We start from the raw sequence: 26,914 nt of genomic DNA, 5'->3' as shown, positions 1-26,914 counted from the left end.
TACCCCCCTCCTCCACACCAATAAACACATGCAACCCACCTCTGCCATTGCCACAGCTCCCCTCTCTACCTGGCAGCTGGGCTGGGAAGGCCTGACACTAAGGGGCTTTATGTCCCTGTGTATCTTGTGGCTTGAGGCTTCGCCACTGTGCCCAGGGAGAGTTCCTGGAAAGCCAGGGCCTGGGGATCCACAAAGCCTCCTTGCCACCTCAAGCCCAGAGCCCAGGCCGCAGGACAGTAAACCTGGCAAGAGCTGAGTCCAGACAGTGGTCAGTTGGGGGAGAGGGGGGGGACGCACAGCCACCCCACCAGCTCTGTTCCCTTTGCTCCTGTATTAGGCCCTTACCCCCTCCACCCCCACCCCCTGCTACCGTGTAAACTAGCAAGCTTTCCTCACTATCTGATTTACAGGGCCTGGTCGTGCCTGGGCGAATGCAAACTGTTTTTTAATGGTTTTGGGGGGAAAAAAACGTAGTCCAGTTGGTGCCTCTCCCCTGCTTAAGGTTAACATGTGACCAGTGGTTTTCGAAGCGGATATATTATCTGACAAGAAAAAAACAAGTTGATGTATGACCTGACCTAGCGGGGCCTACCTAGAGATGACTGGTCGACTTTCCCTCCATCCTCCCCTCTTTGACAAATCACCGTCCATGTTTTGGAGCCGAATGCAGAGGGGCCAAACAAGGACTCTTCGAGGCTAAATCATCTCCAGCTACATCAGGCAGACCACATTTCTCATTGCCGGTTGCATTAGTCATTTGGGCTGTTTATCGGTTTAGCTTGAAATCTAAACTGGTAAACAGCTTAAATGAGTAATGTAACATGCTAGCCTCTGTTGTTGAAATGTGTGTGTGTTAGGGGGGGCTCTGTTTTAGTGTTATTTGTTTTGGGGGGTTCTAGATTTAATAGTGAAGCTCTGTCCGATAGATTTTGCCACATGGGATTAATTGAGACTGAGATTCATTATTTTTTACTTTAGTGATAAAGCAGTCACGCACTGTTCCAGTGTGTGAATGTGTCCGGGGGGGGGGGTTTGTGTGGATCTTATATTTGTGCGAACTCTTTCCATGGGCGCTAACGATTATAACTTGTCATCAGGTGATCGAGTCTGTCTTCATGGTAAACTGACTGACCCTTTGACTTGTGACATCAACCCCTTTCACAGACTGAAGATTGGAACAGGAGTTGTGCACTCTTTGTCAGTAATTTAACTGCAACAGGGCTTACAGTCCAGTACGTTTTTGACGAAGCTCTCAGTTGACTTGGGACAAAAGCATGGACTGAGTTTCTTAGGTAGCTTGGCATAAGGTGTGAGAGCCATCAGCATCCCTAGCTTTCACAACCCCGTTTCTTCCATGTAGCCAGTCTATTTTAACCATTTGAGTCTATTTGAATGCGCTGCCAATTATATTTAATGACCTCAAAGCTTTCGGTTCCCAGCTTCGCAATGAGATCCATTGGGAAGCACAACTCTCTCTGAACTGTAGTCAAGGAGCCTAAAAAACGTGAACATTTAAATGTATTCCAAACAATGTTTTAATTCCCTCAATAAAAAAATGGTAATATACACTGCTCTCCTTTGTATCAAATTGATTTCTGAACCTATAACCTGCTTCCTGTGAGAAGTGTGTTTTAATACTTGCTCACAAATAATGGAAAATGTTGCTACCCGGCAAGCAGTAATCGTAAGATCCGACTCATAAACATGTGGCCTGCATATTAGAATTTGATTAACAGTCTCACCTCTCGCCGCCTGCACTTACACATTTACGGTGTAGAGCCTCATTTCTGTTGTGTTATTGTTAGTGGTATACTACATTTTACTCAAGAAATCTGTATTGATTTGACACTTTCTGAGCACGGACTCATAAAACTGAGAATTTAAGCTGAATGTTTTTCCATCACTTGGTGAGGTCCATCCTACTAATGCCCACCCCGGCCCCTTTGCATAAGCCTCGTCTCAAGGACCACACCCTTTCCCCCAGCATGCATCCTGTTAATGAGCACGGCCTACCAACCTGAGTTGAGGCCATTGCCAAAACGTCCCGAAACTGAGCTCAATTTATAAAACATTGAAGCATCACTTGAATGATCTGCATTTTATGGATTTGACATCATAAAGCATGATACTAAATAAAAAGTTAAATTCCACATCAACAAGTACGTACATAAAGACAATGCAAGTGCACATAGCTCTCACCACTCGTAACAAATACTGCTTTTCCTAATCAATAAGACATTTATGTCCCTGGTGGTCTCCTAGCAGCTGAAGAGTATTAAGGGATTGGAGGCTATGTGCTACATTAAATAAGTGGTAGTAGATGGTTTAGTAATTATCATAAAACCAAAATTAAAACACCTCCCTCACATTTAATGCATGTAAAAACACTTTGTCCCTTTGGCTTGACTCACTGGTGATTTGAGTTGGCCTGATTGTAGTAGTATTTTAGAACTTTACTGGAAGAACATTGCCACCATGTGTTAATACTAGGGTGGAATAAAAGATTTAACCTGACTGGTGAGTTTTAGCTCAATGCTACCATCTTGTGGTATGTGGGTTAATTAGTAGGAAAAATTCTCCTATACAAGTTGAACACATATACTACTCAAAATGATCAGGTGCCAGCTATTTTGTCCATTCTTGGGCAAAGACAATGTGAAACCTACCTGGCCATATACAATTAAAATATGTAATTGTTTGGACTACAAGTTGATCCAAGCTCAGTAGTTTCTGTATAACTCCAAGTGTTGTGCATGCAAAAAGTAATCTACCAACCCCATGTAACAAATGGTGTATTAATAGGGAAACATGATGCACCTTCAGTGTGTTTTATGACCAAATTAATTTGCTGAAGCTCATTCTTAGGTTGATTAATGAAAACTACACGGTTTCTTTTCTGTATAAGAAATTTTATTTTCCCCTTATGAGTGAACAAGACATGTCCTTTAGAAGAAGGTGTTTGGTCTCTTGGTGGTGAAGCGGGGCTTGTGCTGGCGACGCAGCACCCTGTGGGGCAGGGGGAACTTGATCTTGGAGTCCTGGAACAGGAGATTAAAGGGGTTTAAAGTCTCCACCATTACAAATGCATATCCATAAACTGTCTATTTGCAAAATAATGGATCTTGAATCACATGTTGCCAGTTTCTTAACCGCCAGGTTTGGCGACGAGAAACAAAAAATCTGGAAGAGGAATCTGGCGTTTGTCTGGCGGGCATTTAACCAGAGCTGACTTAAATAGTATGTCCAGTGAGAGACCCGCTTATTCAACAGTCATTCTAACAAGTAATCCTAGCATTGAAAGTTGCCCCTCAAGTCTGTTTCAGAATAGACTTTATGTAATGTAGATATCCACTAAGGCCTAACAGTCATCCATGGAGGAGGATAATTCCAAGGATGCTGTCCGCCAATACTTACGTGGAACTGCTTGATGGCAGGTCTGCGACACTTGTTGGCGGCAATCTCCTGGACCTTCATGATCTGGATGGAATGGGCGCGGGCGCGATGGCGGGCTCCCATATCCCGGTCTGCAAGGAGCAGAAAGGCAATTTAAAACTTTTTTAAGACAACCAGTTGACATTACTAATTCAATGTTAACAAGCTTATTTCTAGGTTTGGGAGGGAACCATGAAAGATGTTGAACCTTGATTTCACTTCCGTTAGCACATGGAGCCAGTGGAAGGCGACAAAGTCCTAATTTTATTTATGCACACATGACAAGAGCATTATACAAAAGAGATAATGGCCTTTGGGTTTGCGTGCCTTCAATCTCAATTCCCACCGTGTTTGACTTTGCTAGCCGATATATCACACAACAGATCTGGCAACCTTTAGTGTATGGAGGGTGACGCCAGTGGGAATGTATGGCCGTAGTGCACCACTTACAGCACTGTGTGACTGCTCCAGATGTGGTCAGGTCCCTGTACTCTCTGTACATGTTGTGGGTGCCGCTACGAGAGTCGTAACGCAGCCAGATGCCGAAGTTCTTCACCTTGAGTGGGGTCTTCTCGTGCACCTGGGACACCACAGGAGGGGGAAACGGTTAGTAAGGACACCCATAACTGAAATATGTGCAAACATTTACATTGCTAATAACTACATGATGAAGACTGTACCGCAGTCAAGTCACAACACATGCAGAGGTACCCTGAAGGGGAGTACTTGGGAGTCAGGTGGCTGAGCGGTTAGGGAATCGGGCTAGTAATCTGAAGGTCGCCAGTTCGATTCCCGGCTGTGTCAAATGACGTTGTGTCCTTGGGCAAGGCACTTCACCCTACTTTCCGCGGGGGAATGTCCCTGTACTTACTGTAAGTCGCTCTGGATAAGAGCGTCTGCTAAATGACTAAATGTAAATGTAATGTACTTTGTTCGAGATGAAAACGCCTGCTAGGTATTCTCCCCTCCCCATTCTCCACCACTCAGAACGTACCAGGCCGCAGTAGACTGTCTCTCCAGAAGCCTTCTTCATCTTCCTGAGCTGGGAGACGAAGTACCAGAAGCGAGACTTGGCCACGACATGGTTGGGGGCGAAGATCCTCATGCGGTACAGAGGAGGAGTGGGGTTCTTGGCCGAGGGCAGCAGGCGCCCTACGACTTTGTATTCCCTAAGCTGTTGAGGGGATGAACAGATTTTAGTACAAGTGGAACAAAACTTACATGTGGAAAAGATGTAGAACCTTGGATTCACTTTCAAAGGCACTACAGCAGCAGCAGAGAAAGGCGACAAGGTACGTACTACTTTTAGCACACCAGACAAGATCAAACCATTTATTTGATAGGATCTTTGGGTTTAGGGTGCATTATTGTTGGCTAACCACTTGTTATAATAGATTTAATGTATAATGTGTAGTAAGTCGGTAACTGGTGTGGTCAATTAGCTTTGAATTATTATCAATTGATTTGTGAGTATTTAGGTAACTACTGCTGAACTATCATTAGCTTGCCCTGGTACTACAGTTGTACTAGGCCTTAAACTAAATAAATGTCTTAAGATGTTAAAAACTTATTTTTTAAGAGTAGGACACACGCAATACAATTCACTTTACAATGTGGCTCATGTTTGGGAAAATTTATCGTTGTGTTGACTGCCGCTGCAACTCTAAATAGCTATGCAGTAACACACCGTCCACATGCACATGGCTCAACACAGAAAATTAGACGCCATATTGGGAACGAACAAGCATCGGTCTTCAAGACCCACAAATGTGGCGATCATCTTTACTTTCTATAGCATTTTATACATTAACCAATTCGCTAAAACATTAAATACGTAAGTATGCGATAATATAGGACTTTCTGACCCATAGCTACGATAAATAAAGCATTTTACATACTGTGCCAGACGCCTTCATGGTGTCTCTCGCTGACTGCCACTGTAAAAGAGGAAGTAGAAGGGCGGAGACTGCACACGTCAAGTACTAAGGAAGGCGGGTCTAATACTTTATTTCTCTGATTGGCGCGCTGCGAGAAAGTGGTTGTTCATGGTTGTTAACGTAATTAAAAGTGAACATAGAACATACGTTTCATTAACCATTTATTTGTCGGCGTAGGAGTGTTAGGTGAATATGATGGCTTAGTTTGTGGGACAATTATTTTTGATATTCATTTGACCTAATGAACTACTAGTTATTGACTAGTTTGTTTGTTCAGAAATGATCAATACATTACATTAAATGACATTACTGCTATTTATTCACCAGTGTTTCAGACCCACACAGATCAGCCGTGATAATTGGTTTACATTAATGCAATCGATTGAAGTGTATAAACTATTGATCATTTAATATAAATAATACACATAAATATAATTCTTAAGATGAAAGACAAATTATAACTACATTCGTATTATATCATTAGCTTTATGTATGATATAGTCAACCAACCAGAAATAATTCAAGAATTTCTTCCTGTGCTCGTGACCCAACTAAATACGATTCTTCCCATTTCCGTCGAATCGACACGCCGCACTACAGTCAATTGACCTCAAGGTTCCTCAATAACATTTCCGTTATAGCAAATTTGCCTTCACAATAAAAAATTACCAGAAATGTGGCATAACCAGTCAATGGGCATTCCATGATGTTTGGGAATTTGAAGCCTTTAATGTTACAACAAGTAGGCTAACTATGACTTACAGAACGCGAGTCAATATCAATGTGTTTTTTAAAGAACTAGTTGTCTGGTTATTTGTTCTAGAAATGTATTTAATCAGTCATACGTTTTCATGATGTTTGGATTCAAACCCAAGTAGACAGTTATATTATAGCTACTTATATTAAGATATTTTACATATCAGTTGGGGTCTCCATGCGCCACATCAAACACATTTTGGCAAATGTAAATGAAGTTTATGCCTACTTTTTGAGCACATTTAACGACCTTTATTTTGAAAATATTATAACGATTTTGACCGGAACTCATATTACTTACTGAGGCTGCCCTGTTACACACCGTGCAAAATCCTACAGCACACTGCTCGATGTGGGCCATTCTGACAACCTAACTAGCTAACTCTACTGGTAACTGTTTTGTGGAATATTCTACCTTAGATAAACTGACGTCAGGGCATAATGCGATAAATTTGTTGTTATGGTAAGGTATTTTGAAGATCTATTATTTGTTTAATGCCGAATACTTACTGGCTTGGAAATGATGATTTTAACTGTCTCATTTTAACACCGTGCAAACGCAAAGCGTGGCTGTGCGCGAGGTATAGCAGCCGGTACGCCAACATTTTTTAAATCGTGAACACTGCTCTATGAGTGTGAAGTATAGATGAAAAAACATGTCAGAATGAATAGTTGAAAACCACATATTTGGTCTGGGAAGTTATAACGTTAGTTTTGGTAGCTACTAGCTTGCTAGCTCTATAGTAGCTAGCGCCACTCCGTCTCTGGCATATGTGTCCCAACTTTTTCTGAGGAGTGGTTGAGGTTAGCATGCTGCTACTACCAGGCTAACGCCACTCTAGACAGTCATACGATTTGTGACATGATGGACTGTCTAACTAATGCAACTCTGAAATGATTCCTTCTGTGACACATTTAATGTTCGACTGATGAATAGTCAATGACCACGACGCCAAATAGATATCTAATCTTATTGCAAATGTGTTAATTTGTATCTGTCTAGCTGACAGCTTGGCATGTCGCGCTAGCTAGCAAACTAATTAGATAGACTAGTTAATTGGATATGTGGTCCATTCAGAAGGATAATGACTTATTGTGGTAGCGATGTTGAAGCCGTGTTGCATCATATGTTCTGTGCAATGTAACTGATCTAGTAGCAAGGTATGTGTTGTTCACTGCCTGGTTGGGTTGGAGCTATTGTTCAATCTGTGCGAGAGGCCAACTTCAGGGTTTTGTGTCCAATCAACAAGCAACCCATTGAGTTTGGGTTATTCAGTGTAAACACTGTCACTCAATATCAATGCCATGCAGGTCTAGTTTATGTAGCCAGCAAATGGGGTGTAATTCACACTGTTTCACGTTGTATTTATGTATTTCATAGTCAGAATAAGACAGGTAGTCAATTTCTAGGAAACCTTGGACATCCTTCTGCAACATTCTGTTATCTACAGAAAGTAGAAGATATTTCTCTGGCATTAGAAAAGCACGTCAACAGAACCACAGCTGACCATCATGGGTGTGTCTTTGTGTTTCTAGATGTTCACGACCTGCTTGCAGGTATCAGAAAGGATTGAACCCGTAGTGGAGTCTAGCTAACCTACGAATGGCCTGCCAGTCTATAGCTGCAATCATGGACGAGCAGGCCCTGCTAGGGCTGAACCCTAATGCTGATGCCTGCTACAGGCAGAGGGTAAGTGTTTGTCAGTCTGTCTGTCTCGGTCAACAGCAAATATTTATACGAATTATAAGGGGGGAAAAAAACATTGATTATATACACTCTATATAATCAATGTTTTTTTTCCCCCCTTATAATTCGTATAAATATTCGGTCTATATAGACCGTCCAGAATGCTCTTGTAGCTCCACAAGAAGACATGAGACATTTTTTAAATGACTAATTGAATCCGTATCTGCAAATATGTGCTTCTACAAATCTACTTCATGTGTCGATCCAAATATGATTTCTCCAGAACAATAAATGTAGCTCAAGCTACTTTTTTTTTTTTAAAGCACTTTTAGACTGGTGTTGCCAGGCAGCCTACATGTTGTGGTATCCAAACACCCACCATCTTCTCGCCAGTAAAGAAGGCTTGCTGTAAATGTTTCTCTCCGTCAAACCCTCAAGGCTGTTTGCAGACTGTTGGTGTTTCGTGTGGATGTTTGTAGAATCTGGTGGCTAGGCATACATATAGCAGTTTTAGGTGTAGAGGATCTCTGCCCTGCAAGTCTGCATCACTCTCCCTAGCCTTGGGTTGTATTCACCCCAAACGGCCTTGTTGTGTGTGTGTGTGTGTGATCCGCTCTCTCCCCGTGACCCTCTTCTCTCCAGGCAATGGTGTATTTTGAGCAGCTGAAGGAGTCCCAGGATGCATGGGAGGTGTGTGCTGAGGCCCTGGCTAAAGGCATTTACAGGTGAGATGCAGCTGGCAGCTTGCCCGGACGTATGAGGGTACAAACTGCCCGTACGTATGAGGGTACAAACTGCCCGGACGTATGAGGGTACAAACTGCCCGTACTGAGGCTGAATCAACACGCTCGAGTTTCTTCCTGTCCAAAGTGACATCCAGTGAATAGAAAGCCCTTAGTCCCTAAACACCTTCATCTAGTGTGTGCAGTGAAGCAGTATTTCAAGGTTCAGTGTGTGAAGTTGACACTGTTGGGCCCCCCCCCCTCTTCTCTCTCAGTGACGACCATGTGAAGTTCTTCTGCTTCCAAGTCCTCGAGCACCAGATCAAGTACAGGTAAGAGGAGGAGGGGCGGGTGCGCTAGCCCCGTGCTTTCCTCTCAGCAAGGCAGAGAAACAAGCCACTTTGTGCCTGTTTTCCGCTGTCCTTGCCGTTAATGTCTGAATGGAATTTGTTCTTTTGTCCCAGACACGCTAGTCTCAGTGCCGTTCAACAGCAGCTCATCAGGGAAACCCTCATGAAATGGCTCCAGTGTCAGGTATGTGTGTGTTTTTATAATGACAGCAATTTTTGTACCTTACTCCTAGATCCAGGAAGTGGACTAAGACACCCATTTGCCGTAATGAACCCCGCCCCCCTTTCTGAACCATCTTTCCATTATCCTCCACATCTCCCCTCCAGCTGATGAACGCCCAGCCGGAGAAGCCCTTCATCCGCAACAAGGCGGCCCAGGTGTTTGCCCTGACCTTCGTCATGGAGTACCTGACCCTGTGGCCCAAGTTCTTCTTCGACATCCTGTCCCTGGTGGGGCTCAACCCCCACGGCGTGGACGTCTACCTGCGCACGCTGATGGCCATCGACGCCGAGGTGGTGGACAGGGACATCCTCCACTCCTCTGAGGTAAAAGCCCCTCCCTCATTGCCCTCACTCTCCTGAAGCCCCTCCCTCATTGCCTTCACTCTCCTGAAGCCCCTCCCTCATTGCCCTCCCTCTCCTGAAGCCCCTCCCTCATTGCCCTCACTCTCCTGAAGCCCCTCCCTCATTGCCCTCACTCTCCTGAAGCCCCTCCCTCATTGCCTTCACTCTCCTGAAGCCCCTCCCTCATTGCCCTCACTCTCCTGAAGCCCCTCCCTCATGGCCCTCACTCTCCTGAAGCCCCTCCCTCATTGCCTTCACTCTCCTGAAGCCCTTCCCTCATTGCCCTCCCTCTCCTGAAGCCCCTCCCTCATTGCCCTCCCTCTCCTGAAGCCCCTCCCTCATTGCCTTCACTCTCCTGAAGCCCCTCCCTCATGGCCCTCACTCTCCTCGTTTTGTGGTCATCTGAAGCGGTTTTCGTTGAATTCTTCTTTGTTGTGCCGTTCAATGGTGCGGTGAAAGGAACATAAACTCGGGTCCACTTCAGCAAAGCAGCATGTCACCTGTCGGTACAGTCGCGTGGATCTCACTCATGGTGCTTCACAGGAGACGCGCAGGAATACCCTGATCAAAGACCTGATGCGGGAGCAGTGCATCCCCAGCCTGGTGGAGTCCTGGTTCCAGATCCTGCGGGCCTACCAGCAGTCCCACCCCGAACTCACCTGCCAGTGCCTGGAGGTGGTGGGGGCCTACGTGTCCTGGATCGAACTCAACCTCATCGCCAACGACAGGTCGGTCAATAATGCCATTTTGACAGTCGCCATGAACCTGTGTGTGGTTGCAGTGTCCCGGACTTAGCACGTGCGCCTCTGGTTGCCAGGTTTGTGAACCTGCTGCTGAGTCAGATGTCGGTGGAGGAGCTGAGAGAGGAGGCCTGCGACTGCCTGTTTGAGATCGTCAACAAGGGCATGGACCCTGTCGACAAGACCAAGCTGGTGGAGTCCCTGTGCCAAGTGCTGCAGTCTGCCGGCTTCTTCAACGTGGCGCAGGTTAATGGATTCCCGCCGTTGATTACGTTATCTCTTAAGAGTGAGCCATAGGTTCAAACCTCCAGCGATGCCATGTTGTGTACCGTAAGGCCTGCGCCATCTGTGTTTCTAGGTCATTGTAGATATCGCTATCGGGCTTGGGCGTCCAAGGGGCCTCAAGTCTTGTTTACTGAGCCACAGAGGACAGTCCCTCCCCCCCACAGTCCTCAGCCAGGTCAAAGGTCACGTTTCCTCTCCCACTTCTCCTCCTCGATACTAAAGCATTTCCTCTCTCTCTCTCGCTGTCTCTCTCTCTCTCCCTCCCCCCCTCAGGAGGAGGATGTGGACTTCCTCGCCAAGTTCTCGCGGCTGGTCAACGGGATGGGCCAGTCGCTGGTGCTGAGCTGGACCAAGCTGGTCAAGGCGGGCAACGTGAAGGTGGCGGCGGAGACGCTGCAGGCGGTGGAGGCCAAGGTGCCGCTGCTGCTCCAGCTGCTGGTGCACGAGGACGACGACATCTCGGCCAACATCGTGGCCTTCTGCTACGACTACCTGCACGTGCTCAAACAGGTGGGCGGGGCGGCCCGGCGCCGGGCACGGGATCGGAGGAAGGGGGGGGGGGAGGGGAGTAGGTCAGTGGTCAAAGTTCCCTAGGAAAGGAGTTGAGCCCAGGGGAAGGCCATCGGTGTGAATGAGCAAACGGCACGTTTTAAAGGATTTCTTCTCCCATCTCAGGGGTCAGACTGGCCTAGTAGCATGCAGGTAAGGAGCGGAGAAGAAGAAGCCATTGAAGAGAAGTGGGACATAGCCAAGGTGTAGGATTGGTTCACGCAAGACCCCCCCTCCTAATCTCAGTTCAAATGGATTCCAGCTCCTTTGTGCTGAACTTCATGCTGGTCAAAGGTTTCCATGTACTAATGGGATTTCTCCATTTCAGCTTCCTCAACTGACAGACCAGCAGAAAACCAACATTGAGGTGAGATTTTATGAGTGGAAATGCCTTTTTTTTCTCATAGATTTTTCTATGAAGGTTTGAACGCCAAGCAAAAGCGAGACAAGTAATCTCACTGGCTCTTTCCAAACAGGCCATCATGCTCGCCGTCATAAAGAAACTGACGTACGACGACGAGTACAACTTTGAAAACGAGGTGAACCTTCAGTCTCGTTTGTTTCACGATCAATCAAAACCACGGCAAAGCTCTGGAATACCTCTCTCTCTGCCCATGCCTCACTCTGCTCCGGTCTGTGTCTCTCTCCCTCTCTCCTTTTCTCCCCCAACCTCCTCCAGGGGGAAGACGAGGCCATGTTTGTGGAGTACAGGAAGCAGCTGAAGATGCTTCTGGACCGCTTGGCTCAGGTCTCCCCAGACCTGCTGCTCCAAGCTGTGCGCCGCGTCTTCAGCAACACCATGCTGTAGGTCCCTCCCCCAACACACACCATCCTCAACCTCACCATGACACACCGACCCCCCCTCCTCACTCCAGCATCAGTCACCACCGCGGTGGTTCTCTCACGACGACTATTCTTCGGCCGACACGGCTGTTTTGAATGCGTTTTGTCATTGATGTGTTTCTGCCTCCGTGCAGCAACTGGCAGACCACTCCGTTCATGGAGGTGGAGGTGGGCATCCGGCTGCTCTACATGCTGGGGGAGGCCCTGCCCGCCTCGCACGGGGCCCACTTCTCCGGGGACAACGCCAAAACCAGCGCCCTGCAGGACATGATGAGGACGGTCAGTCACCACCCACCCACACGCACGACAGCAGACCGCTCGAACGAGTCGTTTCGAAAAACGTGTGTGTGTGTGAATAGGAAGACGGAGCTTGAATTTGAATATATACATTTCCATTTTGTAGTTTTTGGTATACTTTTTTGACAGCCAGTAAAGCCAGTTGTGTGCATGTCTGACACGTTGTACCTTGTGTCGCCCCCCCGGCCCTGCAGCTGGTCTCCAGTGGGGTCAGTGGGTACCAGCACACCTCTGTGGCCCTCGAGTTCTTTGAGACGGTTGTGCGCTACGACAAGTTCTTCCTCGTGGAGCCCCAGCACATTCCAAATGTCTTGGTGAGTGTTTCAAACGCCTTCCACCGTTGGTCCCTTCTTAAAACCACACGCGCACGTTCTGTCGCCTCACATTTCCGTGTTTGGTCGAGCTCGAGAAAAGGAGACGGGCACGCCCTGTCTTTCACTGTACTATATCAAATGTCCGCCGGGGTGGTGAATGAGGTGTTTTTTGCGGGGTTGTGTGTAGATGGCGTTTCTGGACCATCGTGGTCTGAGGCACAGCAGCCCCAAGGTCAGGAGCCGGGTGGCCTACCTCTTCTCCCGATTCGTGAAAACATTACAGTAAGTCTGGCCCACACACACACACACACAGTCATGTCTCTGCTCACTGGCCAAGAGTAATGGATATGCAAACAGCATATGACGGCCATCTGATATCAGGAAATAAGATCACGCGCCCAGCCAAGTCAACAAGTGACTAATCATTTCTGACCTAAATGCTTTGTTCTACGGGTACAACAAGCGTTTTGTTTTGGGAAACATCCTGTCCTTTGTGTGAACCCGTTGTTAGTGTGGATGCTAACATTAGTCCTGTGTTGACAGTAAGCACATGAACGCCTTCATCGAGGACATCCTGACCAGGATCCAGGACCTGCTGGAGCTGGCTCCTCCGGTGAGGACACCCCGCCGGCCCCCTGCACCACAACAGCACACTCACAAACACACGCAACCCTATTGAATCCACGCCACCTCCGTAGCTTTCCTTACCACAACCTCACCAAGAAGACCTAGTTTAGCTTTTGTCGTGTTAGCCTGACCCTCGTTCTAGCCCAGCTGCTGTAACGCCCCCCCCCTTCCCGGCCTTCCCGTCCTCCAGGAGAACGGCTTCCCCGCGCTGCTGACCAGCGACGACCAGCTGTTCATGTTCGAGACGGCGGGCGTGCTGATCGTGAACGGGGAGAGCCCGGCGGAGAGGAAGCAGGCCCTGATGAGGAGCCTGCTCACGCCGCTGACGGAGGCCTTCCGCCTCCTGCTGGCCAAGCTGCCCCGGGAGGCCGAGGAGGAGAGGCAGGCCGCGCTGGCCGACTGCCTCAGCCACGCCGTGGGGTTCGCCAGGTACGCCCGCTCCCCCCTCCCCTCCCCCCCTCAGAAGCCGCCCCCGTTGGATGGTGGGAGAAGCCACTTCCTGGGGTTCAAGTCTGGCTTTGGCACTTTTCTGCATGTCTTCGCTTCTCTCTGTCTGTCTCTCTCTCTGTCTCTCTCTCTCTTTTTTTCCTGTCACACTTCACATAGTCAGTCCAATAAAGCAGGAAACGACAAGGAAAGTTCAACAGCAACAAAAGTCATGTCTTCCCCTCGCTTCCTCCCCGCGTCCAGCCGCACCAGCAAGGCCTTCAGCAACAAGCAGACGGTGAAGACGTGCGGCTGCACCGAGGTGTACCGGGACTGCCTGCAGGCCTTCCTGCCGGCGCTCAGCTGCCCCGTCCAGAGGGGCTCGCTGCGCAGCGCCGTGCGCTCCTTCCTGCACCGCATGATCATCTGCCTGGAGGAGGAGGTGCTGCCCTTCATCCCCGCCGCCTCGGAGCACATGCTGAAGGACTGCGAGGCCAAGGACCTGCAGGAGTTCATCCCCCTCATCAGTCAGATCACGGCCAAGTTCAAGGTATGTGTTGACCGGGGCGCGGGGGCCTTTAGGATGACTTGTCAAATCAAGAGCATGCTGGAGGTTGGATTGGCTTACTGTTGTGGTTAGGGCATGTCCTTGGATTGCATTTCTCCTTGCGTTATTACGTGCAATACGGAAAGACTGGTTTTGGTGGGAGATTTGCAGCCGTTTGCTCTAACTGTGAGCGTGTGTGGCGGTGGCGGCGCACAGGGCCAGGTGTCGCCGTTCCTGCAGCAGGTGTTCATGCCGCTGGTGCTGGCCATCTTCGAGGTCCTGGGCCGGCCAGCGGAGGACAACGACCAGGCGGCCGCCCTGGAGAAGCAGATGCTGAGGAGGAGCTACTTCACCTTCATCCAGACCATCGCCAGCAGCGGCATGAACGAGGTCATGGCGGGCCAGGGTCAGTAGCTTCCTACGGGAATTTTTTTTGTTTTTTTCAATTATGGGGCCAGACGGTCCCTTTTCTCTCGGGTGTGTGAACGCCCTTGTGCTTGTTGATGCCGAGCGCCCGTTTTTCCCCCCCGTCGCGACAGGAGTTGAAAACATCGAGAGGGTTCTCTTCACCATCATCCAGGGAGCGGTGGACTTCCCCGACCCCATCGCCCAGAAGACCTGCTTCATCATCCTCTCCAAGCTGGTGGAACTCTGGGGTAGGTAGGAACATCCCTTGGACGTAGCCTCGAGAGGCCTTGTACGGAGAAAGGTTTGACGTCACATGGGCATGCCACTGCCATGCTGACAGTGTGTGATGGGTGCTCATGTGGTTTCTGTCCCCAGGAGGGAAAGACGGAATGGTTGGGTTTCCAGACTTCATCTACAAACACATTGTTCCAGCTTGTTTTCTTGCTCCTCTTAAGCCCACCTTTGACCTCACCGATGCTCAGACAGTTCTGGTACGTTACTGTAGAAAGGAACTGGTTTCGAAATCTTTTTTTTGAAGAAATAGAGAAGAAATGTAATTGATCATGTGAACCTGTTTTGTCTCTCTGCAGACGTTGTCCGAATGTGCGCTGACGTTGAAAATGATTCATCTCAAAAGGGTTCGTCTCACATTTCCACTCAATGCCACAGCTTTTGCAACAGTCATGTGGGAACATGATTGTTTTTCATGGGGTGCTTATGCAAAAACCTCTCTCTGTCTTAGGGACCCGAATTCATTCAGTACCTACAGCAGGAATACCTACCTTCCCTGCAAGTGTCACCAGAAATTACACAGGTACGATAATAGCTGACTATTCTGTTTCTATTGTATAAAAAAAAACTAAGTCATTCAGCTGTTTGACTTGCATTTTTTTTTGTGCCTTGCAACAGGAATTATGTCAAGTGCTGGAACAGCCAGATGTTAAGGTCCTCAAAAGCTACATTAAGGTACGTGAGCTACTGACTGGACCTTGAGAACGGCACAAGCTCTCTAACGTGCTTTGAAAGTTCCAGCCAGCTGTATCCTGTTCTGTTTCCTTCACTGACTTTCAGGCCTTTTTGCTCTCTCGATAGGCATTTTTTCAGCGAGCCAAACTATAAAAAAGAAACTGGAAGTTCAGAAGGATTGTGAGGACTCAGCAGGGAGACGAAAGGAGTTGTTCGTGCCACTTACAACAAAGACAAAAAAAAAAAAAGACTGAGCTTAGCATAGGAGCTGCTTTTGCACTTAAACATGTACCTGCATAACGAAAGCCCATCCTGTGTAAGTGGGGGAAATGAAGCAGAAAAACAAGATGGAGGGGGCTGTCACTCCATGTTGGTTGGCCACACCCCTCCACTGACCATGGACAAATCAAGGACGTGCTGTCCATGGGGGATTGGAGTCCTGGTTGGGCAAACAAGGTTTGTGATTGGTGTAACCACTCAAAAGACAGGAAGTAAACTATAGAATATAGTGGGGAAAATTCAAGAATGGTCTTCAAATGGTAAAATGAACGTTTGCTGCCTACTCTACCTAAACATGTTTTGGTAATGAACTAAAAAGGACCTGAACAAGTGACTTTATAGGAGTTGAGAGGCATAGCTTTTTTGATGAAACATGATTTTGACAGGAATTTGACAGGAATATTTGTGGAAAAATAAGGGCTGGATTGTGACAATTCTGTTGAATGGTGGCATTGACTTATGTTGTGGAATGGATTTATTTAACCTTTTTTTGCAGTTTGAAGTGACTTACAGGAGAATTGAAGTGCTTATGGTCCTGGTTCATTGTGCATCTGCCTTCCAGGTTTACCACATACCTCTACCCCCCCAGTGTTTGCATGTCTTGGGTATAACGGCATTCACATATCGTTTTTCCTGATATTCTCAACGTTACTGTCCTTGGACATAATTTAGAACATGCTTGTGTGTTAGAACTGCATCTCACCTGTACAGTCATGAAGTTTATGTAGTGATCCACTACAGTCACGTGTAATGTTCCCTAAACTGGATGCCACTGACAGTTTTCCTAAGCGTTTGCACCGGTGTTTCAACTGTTACTTTCAGAAGGAAATGGAAGAGAAACGGTGGAACAAAATGTAAATAATGACCTTAAGATAAGATGATGTTCAAGTGTAAATAGAGTTTCTAGGTTTAGGCTTTTTTTTATTTTTTATTATTGTATTCCCATCTGAAAACTTGTGCAAACGGTTAGTGAATCTGGACCTTTTATGTACAGCAATCCAAAATAAATGTTGCTCGTGTTCAGAACGAAACATTCGGAATCTAAATGCATTTTATATTGAAGAATCGGATGATTATTCAGGCCTCGGAAGACAGAACACGATTATGCAATGTTGATTGCCTGCAATACTGTGAAGTTTACCTGCCCAACTGCTCCCCAGGTGTGAATAGCATTTTCAGTCGCAGTTTTGAGTACGCAAACCCACCCCATCTGCATCTACCCAAATATCAAATGTTCCCCTCAGAGTTGTACTAATTTCAGTAAGACATTTTTTGAACCATTCAACATAATTGAGTTGTACTTTTAATGTCTCATAATGGCATATTCTGAACCCTTTTAATTTCATTTATTCGATCCATCAGTGAAGTGTCTTGGCTACGTCAGCACTCGAATCACCACATTTTGTTTTGTTTAGGCAGACACAGGCAACCTATTTAGTGAGTGTAAACTGTCCGACTGTGCCTGGGACACTGGTAATATTTTACCAACCACCAATCATTTAGTTGGGTGCTGCTCTAAGATGATAATACCGATTTATTTGACTTCCACCACAATTTGGGGTGTCATCCATGCCGTCGCTGTTCTTTGCCATGAATTACAATTTGAAACTTTAATTGTGGCTCTGGTTTACCTGGAAAAGGTCTGTGAAACATTTCAACAAATATTTTTAATAAAAGGTGACTTTTAAGAAGTCTTTAATGTGAATCCTAAGACATCAGATGCTGTATGGGTTGCCAATGCAGAGTAAGAAATCATTTCAAACTGCAGTTTCCAAAATGGTTTTATTAGTGGATTATGGGAAAACCATGTTAATTGCATCTATGCCAAATATGAGGTAATTTGTTCATTATGGATTGAAATGTCTGTGTGAGAATGTAGGGTTTATTTTTTGATACCGACATGAACCTTCACATCTGTTAGTACCAGCAAGTGTTTACTAATATGCAGTCTTCATTATCCTTGCACAATCATTTGCAGAAATAAATGTTTGTGTTCTAACAGTAACATGGTTTATTATCAATTTAGTTGCCATCCACATCCCTATTATTGAGACGAAAGCTGCTCGTTTTCAATGCTACATGTAGCACAAGATGTCATATTTGTAAAGCCCATTGGGTTAGGGACAGCTGAACATGCACGAGAAAATCAACAGTAATCAGTTGATGCAGTTAGTCTGTTCTCTTCTATCCTTTATTATCTGACAGTCAAAGCCCTCATTATAGGCCACAGCAGTTGGCACAAATAAGAACAAAAAGTTCTCCCGTTTGGTTAAGAAATTAAAGTAGGAAGTCTCCTCTTATCCTTGACAGTTTGAGAACTGTACAAAATCATATTCGTAAAGCTTTGGAAGGCTTGCTTGTAAGTCAAACCATTCGTGTTCCTTCATTTACAGACAAATGTCAGGCCCCACTGCTCGATGGTCAGCTCACTTCCTTTAGAGTCGCTCATGAACCTTCTAGTTCAAAGTGCCCATAGTCTCTAGCTGAGCCAAAGAGTGTTACCCCTTGATTACGGCGATTGGTCGTAGTTTAATAGCCTTCTTGCTTATTCCAGCATCGTGGCATGTGTTGACAACATCTGTCACATTCTTGTATGATTCAGGAGCCTGTATGGATAGAAATATTCCCCTGTTATCACTGAAATAAATAACACTTCAACAACTATGCATTGCGTGTCAAATAGATTTGTAGCAAGGCGTGTGTGGGTCTCTGCTTTCAGCCTACCTCCTCCATGACTAGTTTGGGCGAGGCCACTCGAATGGCAATGCCCTTGTCTGCCAGCTTGTCCAACACATCCTGGAAGTCCAAGTTCCTGCGGGACTTGGCACGCGACAGAGCACGCCCCTGGACAAACAGAGCAGTTGGAAGTTGTGGTGAGTTTAACCAAGTGAAAAGTTAGAGCGACGTAGTCACTGCGATGACGGATGAAGAAAGTGGAGAAAGTGACGCGTGATAAACTTCAGGAAGCCTGGATTGAAGGGGGCTCATACCGCGCCATGGCAGGTGGTGCCAAAGGTCTCAGTCATGCCCTGCTCTGTCCCCGTCAAAACATAGCTGCAGGTGCCCATCGTGCCACCAATTAACACCGGCTGGCCTGTAAGCTGACAAAAAAGTACACGCCATACGAATTAAAAGTACAGTTACCGAAACAATGACGTTCACCTGGGCCACGGTTCTAGGCCGCAGCGGGTACCTGGTAGTCCACGGCGATGAGGGGGTGATGCGGGGGGAAGGCCCGGGTGGAGCCCTTGCGGTGCACCAGCAGGGTCTTCTGCTTGCCGTCCACCATGTGCTCCTCCACCTTGGCGATGTTGTGGGACACGTCGTAGATCACGTGCATGTCCAGGTCGTCTGGCGTGGTGGTGAAGACCTTGGAGAAGGCCTGCGGGACAGACGGACACAACGCGCTTCACCGGGACTGAAGACTTGAGATGAATACGCTTTATCTATGCTTTGATCTGCTGTGAACTGATCAGTGAACAGGTAACCAGGGAACAGATAACCAGGGAACAGATAACCAGGGAACAGATAACCAGTGAACAGATAACCAAGGAACAGATAACCAGGGAGCTGGCTGGATGGGGTACCTGTCTGGTGAGGAAGGTCATGGAGGAGCGGTTGACCCAGGCGTAGTTCCCTGCGGCGGCCATGCCCTTCAGGTAGTCCTGGCCCTCGTCCGATGTGATGCGAGCGCAGGCCAGCTGCCGGTCATTCACTATGATCTTGTCCCTCTTCATCGCCTTCTCCATGGCAACAAGGGCATCTACGAAGGTGAGTTTCATTCAATACACATTTCTTCCCCTCCCACACACGTAACTACATTTAATTATCTGGCGGATAAGGGCATTATGTGATGACTCGGCCCTATCAGCATGCAAAGTGAGTCATCGCTGCAGCTGATGCAATTACGTAGCAAGCAGTCGCTCTGACATGGCAAAACAGCGCCCACCTGTGGCCACCTGGTGCCCGAGCCCCCTGCTGCCACTGTGGATCATCACGCACACCTGGCCCTTGTGATCGATGCCCATCTTCTTGGCCGCGTAGTCGTTGTAGATCTCATCCACCACCTGGATCTCAGCATAGTGGTTCCCTGCCCCTAGTGTTCCCAGCTTACAGAGACAAGAATCCGCACATATATTTACTACAACTAAAATCGCCAGTGGACAACGTGTATCATAGTCATGTTCATGGAGATAAAACATTAATAATAAGTCCACTTTAGTTTCAGTAGGGTTGTATGGGGTGACGGGGTCCGAAGACCCAGGGGGGGTCTTGGAAGATACCTGTGGCAGGCCCCTCTTCTTGGCCTTGGAGGAGACCTTGTTGGGGTCAGCCTGGAGCATTCGGCCATACTCCTCACAGTGCTCCTTGTCCTCTGCCCAGGCGTAGCCCTCCCTCAGGGACCAATCCACCCCCATCTCCAGGGCCTCCTCAAGGTCCCTGCATCAGCAACACCACATGGTAGGTCACATCAGAGATACAGTCATGAACGGCTGTCAGTGCCTATGGGGCCTGCGTGGGGCCCCTAGGTCCCTCCCTCCCCCCTTTCCTCCTCCTTACTTAGCGTTCATGGGGATGACCCCCTTGGAGCCCACTCCCACAGGGATGTGGTCAAACAGCGCTTGGGCCAGCTGCTCCTTCACCGGCTGGACGTCCGCCTCATCCAGGTTGGTCCTCAGCAGACGAACGCCACAGTTGATGTCGAAACCCACACCCCCTGCAGAGAAGCGGTCACCAGACCAGACGTAAGTCACACGTGCTGTGTGTGTGTGTGTGTGTGACGTTACTAGATGGTGCAACACCCATGGCAGTCAATCCTGTACCTGGGGAGACCACAGCAGTGGGATCACTCATGTCAAAGGCAGCCATATTTCCAATGGCAAAGCCATACCCCGAGTGGACATCAGGAAGTCCAATAGATCTCTGGGGATGATGTTTGGCAAGACAAATTGCTATGTTTTGTTTTGACACTTCAACACAATTTATAGTTGACATCTCGGTTTGAATGTAAAAGTACTTACATGTACTATTCCTGGTAGAGCTGCAACATTCCCAATTTGTTTCAATGCCGGGAGAAACCCACCAAAACCTAATAAAAGATATATTTAAATGTATCAACCAAGCTATGTTAATGTAGCATGAACGGTTCTGTATGGCATGGTGTCAAATATACCTCCTCCTTTACAAGCATTTCGTAATTCCTCAAAAATCAACTTTTCAAGGGGGTCGTTGACGTAGAAGACTCCTTCCACCTGAAAAACAATTATTTTTTAGAGAGCATTGACTTGTAGCTAGTTCGCTATCAAACAAGACAGGCTATTACTACTGGTTTAGGATTAAGGGATTGATGCGGGTGTGGACAGACTATGTTACGTATTATTGAACACACAGTCAGTAAACATTACTTAAAAAGTAACTTAAATGCATTTAAAATTATCTACGTCCACGTCTACCACATGTGCTAACTGACGTAGCAACTTAGCTTCGTTAATGCCAAGCCCAGCCATGTCATTCAATACAACTTGTTCACCTGCATGTTCGGGACAAAGCCCTTTTTGATACGCCAACAGTTCTTGCCAATTTTATCCATATATTGCAACTCATCATTGTAACTTCTGCTCATTTTTGTGGTAGAAGATCAAAATATATTGTAATGTGATCACTGATCAGTGTTAGAATCTGTCCTGGCAGTAACTGGCATACGCAACTACGGAAACTCAGAAGTACCGTATTACAAAACAAAACGCGTTAGTATTATTATATAGTTTGGGGTTTGTAATGACAAAACAGTTTATTTATTTTTTACAAACCACTTGGTTTTTAGTTCAAAGATTCTTATCATAGTGTTTATGTGAGTATTTTTAGCACACATCTTACAAGAATACAATAATATTTATTTAATTTCTGTTTCCGTGCAGAAAGTCAGCATCCCTCATCGTTATCCGTAGTTGAAGTCAAACACAACATAGGCTGTAGTCTTGTAGCTAGTAAATTACTGAAGACTGTCAATACCCCTATTTACCTTAATCAAGCAATGCGACCATACCCTCATGGTATTAGTTTGATAATTTATTAGGATACGTTGTTTAGATGTTTTGTGACACGACGTAAACTGACTGGCTGCAATTAAACGTAAGTGCTTGGTAACTTGTTGGGTAACATTATTAGCTAGCAAGGTACCCCTATTACCCTTTCAACTGAATGGTTTGTGCTATATAGTAGCTATCAAAAAAGCTAACTTGTGGCAGTAATAGTTGTAAAGCTAGCATCCTAACTGATCCAATCTGCTATGAGTTTGTAAAGAAACGAAACCGAAAGATGAAGACATAGGGAGGAATACCCAGATATGTAGCTGTTAATGACATACGCGATGTTTTCTGAACATGTCTGATATTAATCTACGCGTTTCTTTTGGTCCTTCTAAGCATGAAGCTGCGTGTTAGAGTCAACAAGCAGACCAGCCGTGTGGAGCTGGAAGGAGAGGAGCCCACCATCACAGACCTAAGTATTCAAATCAAGGAGATCCTGCTGCCTTCCCATGGACTCAGGTCAGACCCCTGTTTCTCCCTCTTGTATTGTATTTGAACTATTAGTATTTCTAAAAGTCCACAAAGAAATGCATTTGTAACTATGGGTGACAGTTACTCCATAATTACTCAACAATGGTTGTTAAGGCTTAAAGCTGTTTTTTTTCTTCTTCTCCCACCTACAGCCCGGACACAGAATTCACCCTGTCCCTGAATGGCACAGAGCCTCTCTGCGACACAGGACAGACACTCTCCTCATGCAGCATCGTTCCTGGGGACTTAATCTGCGTAATCCTGCCTCAGTCTGTGGCTGTGCCCTCTGCTTCCCCCTCACCTGTGAACCAGGCTGCCAGCCACAGTGCTAGAACCTGCCCCAGCAGCAGCACGGCCGCACAAACACCACCACCCAAACAGACGAAACACTCCCATGCCATGCATTCTAATGAGGTGAGCACTCTGTCCTCAAAAAAAGTGATCTGATTCAACAGTGACTCTGTGGAATGACTCGGTGCGATTTTAAAATGGATACAATATGCAAATCACCTGATCCAGGATGCAGTCAAAGGGAAAAAAGGAGAGAGAGGGAGACGCACGGCCCTGTAGCTAAATATTCATATGAAAAGCTTTCGAGCTGAGAATGAAAATAATACTCACATTCTCAACTGACAGCAGACGCCCTTGGATTTATGGGAGATTGTGTGTGTATGTGTGTGTATGTGTGTGCCCTTGTGTGTGCGTGTTGGAAAGAGGTGCTGAGTCATCCTCTGTACTTTCTGGCAGGCCAGCGCAAAAATATGTAGCATGGTTGTTTTGATTTTATAACTGTTATATATATAACCATGTATCGATGTCAACCCTGTTAACTTCAGGACTACTAAATCATACGCGTTCCATTTTTGTATGGCCCCCAGTGGTGTCCTCTTGAAAAGTAATCCAAAACAAGTTTTGTAATTCTCCATCCAACATTTAGCCAGGCACAAGCAGCAAGGTAGCTGAGATGCAGACAGATCCTAAACAGGAAATGGCGCCTGAAGAGGAACAGGAAGCAGAGGCAGCTCCGCTCACCTTGGAGCCCATGCTGTGTGACGAGGCAGAGGAAGGCAAGTTGCCTCATTCCTTGGACGTGCTCCATCACAACTCCCAAAGCGGCAGCCAGTTTGACGCTGTCATGGTGGTCGTGCACCTTCTGATGCTGGAGACTGGGTTCTTCCCTCAGGTGAGGTGAACAGGGACCAGGGACTTGGCATGTTCTATACAACAAGCAGCCATACATAATACCTCAGTATATACCAACATAGAAATAACTGTGTGTCTCTGTGTGTGTCTGTGAAGGGTTCAGAGGTCAAGCATGGTGAGATGCCCAGCGATTGGCGGGCAGCAGGAGGGGTGTACAGGCTCAAGTACACCCACCCTTTTTGCGAGGACAGCCTCATCCTAGTTGTGGCCGTTCCCATGGGCAACCTGCTAGCTGTTAATGGTGAGTCAGCCCACATACAATTTTAGTCTACAACCTCCTCTTACATTGGCAAGCTTTAATTTCATATTTATTTACTCTCAACCTGTTTCTCCTATTACAGAAGATTGTTAGCTCACATAGGTTTAGGATGATTTACAATCAAGATATGAAACCATGTAGAATTGAGGTTAGACTGTGAGGTAACAATGGAGAGGAGTAGGACCAAGAATTCTAATGTACTTTTTACATTCGAAAGTTTAAAAACCATCTAAACTTCCACAGCCTCCCTGAAGATCAATGAGAAGGTGGAGAAGGTTAATAAGCTGACACTGAACCCAGTCCTCTATGTGAATGGCGTTGTACAAAGTAAGTGTGCTCGGACCAGGAGCGTGCATACACCAAACCCTTCAAGGCTCGACTTTAAATGTGCACTTCTGCTGTGTCACCCCTCGTCACAGGAGAGGATGCAGCCACCAGTACCTACAAAGACCTACGCAAGTTGTCGCGGGTTTTCAAAGACAAGATGGCGTACCCCGTGATAGCTGCAGCCAGAGAAGGTATATGTGTGGAGCAGTATGTGTGTATTAAAAAAGATTGAACAAAGATATTCATGTGATGACTGTTGTTGTTGTCACTATTATTATTTCAAACTCACTGTCTCCCTCTGGTGGTGCCAACAGCCATGGCGCTCCCTCCGGTGTTTGGCCTGTCTATCCTGCCTCCAGAGCTGCTGCTGCGAATGCTGAGGCTGCTGGATGTGGGCTCCCTGCTGGCCCTGTCGTCCGTCAGCAGACACCTCAACACTGCCACTGCTGACTCCACCCTGTGGAGGCACCTCTACCGTCGAGACTTCAGGGGTATGAGGCGCGAAACGCACACACCCTTATTTAGCATGCCAGTCCCTCAGTCAACTGGTCCTATTTCCAGAATACGGTTTCCTTGACAGGAATGGGGATTTCACAACGGCACCTTTTTAAGCCCTTTATGGTTTACGTATTCTATATTGTTTATTTGGTTCATTCAAGATGGACAGGAGACATCAGAGAGCTGTTGTTGGCGATAAGAAGCTCCCTCCCTGAGCATTTACACTGAATGCCAAGCGCAACAGCTCATTCCAAATGTCAGGGCCACAGGTTATATTAAGTTGTGTTTGTTTAAAGTTGGTATGGTTCATGGCTTCTCTGAGAAATCTGCTTCATTCTTACCATTTCATCATGCAGATAGTCAGAATCCCGTCAGAAACACAGACTGGAAACAAGTGAGTACTATCCTTTCCTACAAGATAAACTCTCCGAATAAATGCCCTGCATTCATAGGAATGCTGTCACGCTGTATTTCTCTGTGTCTGTGCGCGTAGTGGACCTTTCAGAAGCTAATGGAGCGTTTAGTAGAGGCCAACCAAAGCTGATCCATTTGTCGGCTCCGGTGCCTCATTGTTATGCTATCCCAAGATGATATTCCTCCTTCCTCAGCTGTACAAGACCAAGTACAAGATCCACAAGGAGGCCTCCCGTTATCGCCCCATGCCCCGTGTCCTGCCCTTCCCGCGCACCTTCCCTTTCCACCCCGGGGCATTCCACCCCATCCCTCCCCCCCTCTACCCCCCCGGCATCATCGGCGGAGAATACGACGAGCGCCCCAACCTCCCCCACGGCCTCCTGCCCAGGCCGCGCTATGACCCCATTGGCCCGCTTCCAGGTCTCCCAGGTCACGATCCCGCGGGAGGCCTTCTGATTGGGCGGCGGGGCCACAGGCCTTCTGGGGGCCGGCCGGCGGACATCCGGCGGGGGTTCATCTGACGTGGAGCTACGAGAGGGGGCGTGTTTATCTCATGATGAGGAGGCACAGAATAAAAGTAGGGTGGAGTTGGACGTGGCTTCCTGGCTGGTGTGTGTTGGGGTAGCTGCCTGGCATTGACGCAGATCAGTTGCAACACTTAGCTTTGTCTCCTAACCCTTGCTCTTTCTCCTACCATATTGACCATGGGTTGAGTTTGCATTTGAGCTCTGTCTGTCTGTCTTGAAAGATTAGCTTACTAAAACGAAATAACACGATGGGTGAATGTCCATCTCGTGTATTAGAGTGAGTGATGAGATAATCGCATGGAGGATTGGGGAGAAAATGTTTCACTTATTCAATTTAATACTTGGGTGAACACATTTTATAAATTACAAGACAAAAGCTTTCAATAAAATCGAAAAAAAAGCTAATGAATGATTTGTCTGTGGTTATTTTTGAGCCCATATCCATTCCGTAAAAGTCCCTGGGGGATGATTAAATGCAAGTACTCCACAACCTGACTAGACTGTAAAAATCCTATTGCCCCGTGTGCTATGTTTTAAAATTGAATTATTGCATACATTTTAAAGCCACTATTCAAGTTTAAAAGATGCATATTTCATGGTGGCCTAGTGACATTATAATAGCGTAGGCTGATGAAGGTAGATGGTGCATTCTCATAGAGAAGAAACAGACCTGTAGACCGTATTGCATTTTTGTCTACGTTAGTTCAGCTGGAAGTAAACAAAGAAACAAGACTCGATCTGATGGATGTCTACAGTGAGCCGCGGTCCGCGTGTCGCTGGCTGCTGCATGCTTTGTCTTCTATAGGATTTCAATTACATCATCCTTTTTCCTTAGAGCAGTGACATCAGAGGGTCTTACGCGATTGGCTTATATTTGACAGAGGCTCATGGACACACAATTTAGTTTATCCCTTAATAGTGATGGCCTGATTTTGACGAGATGGAACAGATTATAGGAGAGTCCTCGTTTTCTTAGTAACGTTCGTTTTTTATCGCGGGTACCACCTAATTGATTTCACTAAGCTTATAATGGCCATGATGCAGCTGACAGCTGGGTATTTGAATATAAACATGTAAATATGTACCCTCGTTTGCACTGCATAACACTTCTGGGACACTCAATAGGGACAAAATAAAAAACACATTTCACAATAAACGCGTGATGTCAGGGAAGTCTCTTGCCAACTTGTCTGGTATCGTCATCTCGAGTTAGCGCGCTGACTCCTCCCCTATTCGCAACATTGTATCCAAACTGTGAAATATGAAGAAAGAATCAAAACTATGTGCATAATGTAGGCTCATTCAGCTGTTGCGGTCCCCTGTTGAATACTATTGGCGAATAGTATTGCCTGATTTGCACTGCACTTGGTGAAATGTTACATGGTACGTTCCCCTTT

The 26,914-nt window shown here is 46.7% G+C and overlaps 4 protein-coding genes and 2 non-coding genes across 11 annotated transcripts; 2 read left to right on the top strand and 4 right to left on the bottom strand.

Annotated features, from left to right (window-relative positions):
- Nucleotides 1–2,892: 2,892 nt before the first annotated feature.
- Nucleotides 2,893–5,435, bottom strand: rpl18a (ribosomal protein L18a). Its single transcript, XM_047022821.1, has 5 exons — nucleotides 5,331–5,435; nucleotides 4,427–4,606; nucleotides 3,883–4,012; nucleotides 3,415–3,524; nucleotides 2,893–3,038 (listed from the first exon to the last, which is right to left on the bottom strand). The coding sequence occupies exons 1-5, from the start codon at nucleotides 5,346–5,348 to the stop codon at nucleotides 2,946–2,948; spliced, it is 531 nt and encodes a 176-aa protein (XP_046878777.1). The 5' UTR covers nucleotides 5,349–5,435; the 3' UTR covers nucleotides 2,893–2,945.
- On the bottom strand, nucleotides 3,630–3,762 carry LOC124469825. The gene has a single exon (XR_006956339.1). It is a non-coding gene; the product is annotated as a small nucleolar RNA SNORA68 (small nucleolar RNA).
- LOC124469826 lies at nucleotides 4,663–4,798 on the bottom strand. The gene has a single exon (XR_006956340.1). It is a non-coding gene; the product is annotated as a small nucleolar RNA SNORA68 (small nucleolar RNA).
- Nucleotides 5,436–6,431: 996 nt separating the features above from the next.
- Nucleotides 6,432–17,734, top strand: xpot (exportin, tRNA (nuclear export receptor for tRNAs)). Of its 5 annotated transcripts, XM_047022704.1 has the most exons (26): nucleotides 6,440–6,588; nucleotides 7,662–7,815; nucleotides 8,455–8,537; nucleotides 8,810–8,866; nucleotides 8,999–9,068; nucleotides 9,212–9,430; nucleotides 9,992–10,176; nucleotides 10,266–10,434; nucleotides 10,747–10,983; nucleotides 11,149–11,226; nucleotides 11,351–11,389; nucleotides 11,499–11,561; nucleotides 11,702–11,826; nucleotides 12,000–12,144; nucleotides 12,357–12,476; nucleotides 12,664–12,758; nucleotides 13,020–13,089; nucleotides 13,294–13,532; nucleotides 13,794–14,079; nucleotides 14,293–14,482; nucleotides 14,616–14,732; nucleotides 14,860–14,975; nucleotides 15,075–15,122; nucleotides 15,227–15,298; nucleotides 15,394–15,450; nucleotides 15,577–17,734. In XM_047022704.1, exons 2-26 carry the CDS (start codon nucleotides 7,729–7,731, stop codon nucleotides 15,601–15,603), a joined length of 2,994 nt encoding a protein of 997 aa, XP_046878660.1. In that variant the 5' UTR covers nucleotides 6,440–6,588; nucleotides 7,662–7,728; the 3' UTR covers nucleotides 15,604–17,734. The 5 variants fall into 5 exon arrangements, with proteins under 5 accessions (XP_046878658.1, XP_046878660.1, XP_046878661.1 ...); XM_047022702.1 differs by having other exon boundaries at nucleotides 6,432–6,515; nucleotides 15,075–15,298; XM_047022705.1 differs by lacking the exon at nucleotides 11,149–11,226.
- rtcb (RNA 2',3'-cyclic phosphate and 5'-OH ligase) lies at nucleotides 15,766–21,434 on the bottom strand. The gene is made up of 12 exons (XM_047022707.1): nucleotides 21,260–21,434; nucleotides 20,903–20,981; nucleotides 20,751–20,818; nucleotides 20,553–20,652; nucleotides 20,290–20,446; nucleotides 20,013–20,169; nucleotides 19,679–19,838; nucleotides 19,317–19,492; nucleotides 18,923–19,111; nucleotides 18,720–18,830; nucleotides 18,454–18,573; nucleotides 15,766–18,335 (listed from the first exon to the last, which is right to left on the bottom strand). The coding sequence occupies exons 1-12, from the start codon at nucleotides 21,350–21,352 to the stop codon at nucleotides 18,228–18,230; spliced, it is 1,518 nt and encodes a 505-aa protein (XP_046878663.1). The 5' UTR covers nucleotides 21,353–21,434; the 3' UTR covers nucleotides 15,766–18,227.
- Nucleotides 21,435–21,676: 242 nt separating this feature from the next.
- On the top strand, nucleotides 21,677–25,922 carry fbxo7 (F-box protein 7). 2 transcript variants are annotated; one of them, XM_047022712.1, is made up of 10 exons: nucleotides 21,677–21,861; nucleotides 22,155–22,277; nucleotides 22,442–22,703; nucleotides 23,227–23,472; nucleotides 23,589–23,733; nucleotides 23,995–24,078; nucleotides 24,171–24,269; nucleotides 24,393–24,569; nucleotides 24,933–24,970; nucleotides 25,185–25,922. In XM_047022712.1, exons 2-10 carry the CDS (start codon nucleotides 22,156–22,158, stop codon nucleotides 25,509–25,511), a joined length of 1,500 nt encoding a protein of 499 aa, XP_046878668.1. In that variant the 5' UTR covers nucleotides 21,677–21,861; nucleotide 22,155; the 3' UTR covers nucleotides 25,512–25,922. The 2 variants fall into 2 exon arrangements, with proteins under 2 accessions (XP_046878668.1, XP_046878669.1); XM_047022713.1 differs by lacking the exon at nucleotides 21,677–21,861 and having other exon boundaries at nucleotides 22,012–22,277.
- The last annotated feature ends 992 nt before the right edge of the window (nucleotides 25,923–26,914 follow it).

This window comes from Hypomesus transpacificus, chromosome 7, assembly GCF_021917145.1.
Source record: "Hypomesus transpacificus isolate Combined female chromosome 7, fHypTra1, whole genome shotgun sequence".
NCBI lineage: Eukaryota > Metazoa > Chordata > Actinopteri > Osmeriformes > Osmeridae > Hypomesus > Hypomesus transpacificus.
Note: the sequence above shows the minus strand (reverse complement) of the source record. Positions and strands in the feature narration are given on the sequence as shown.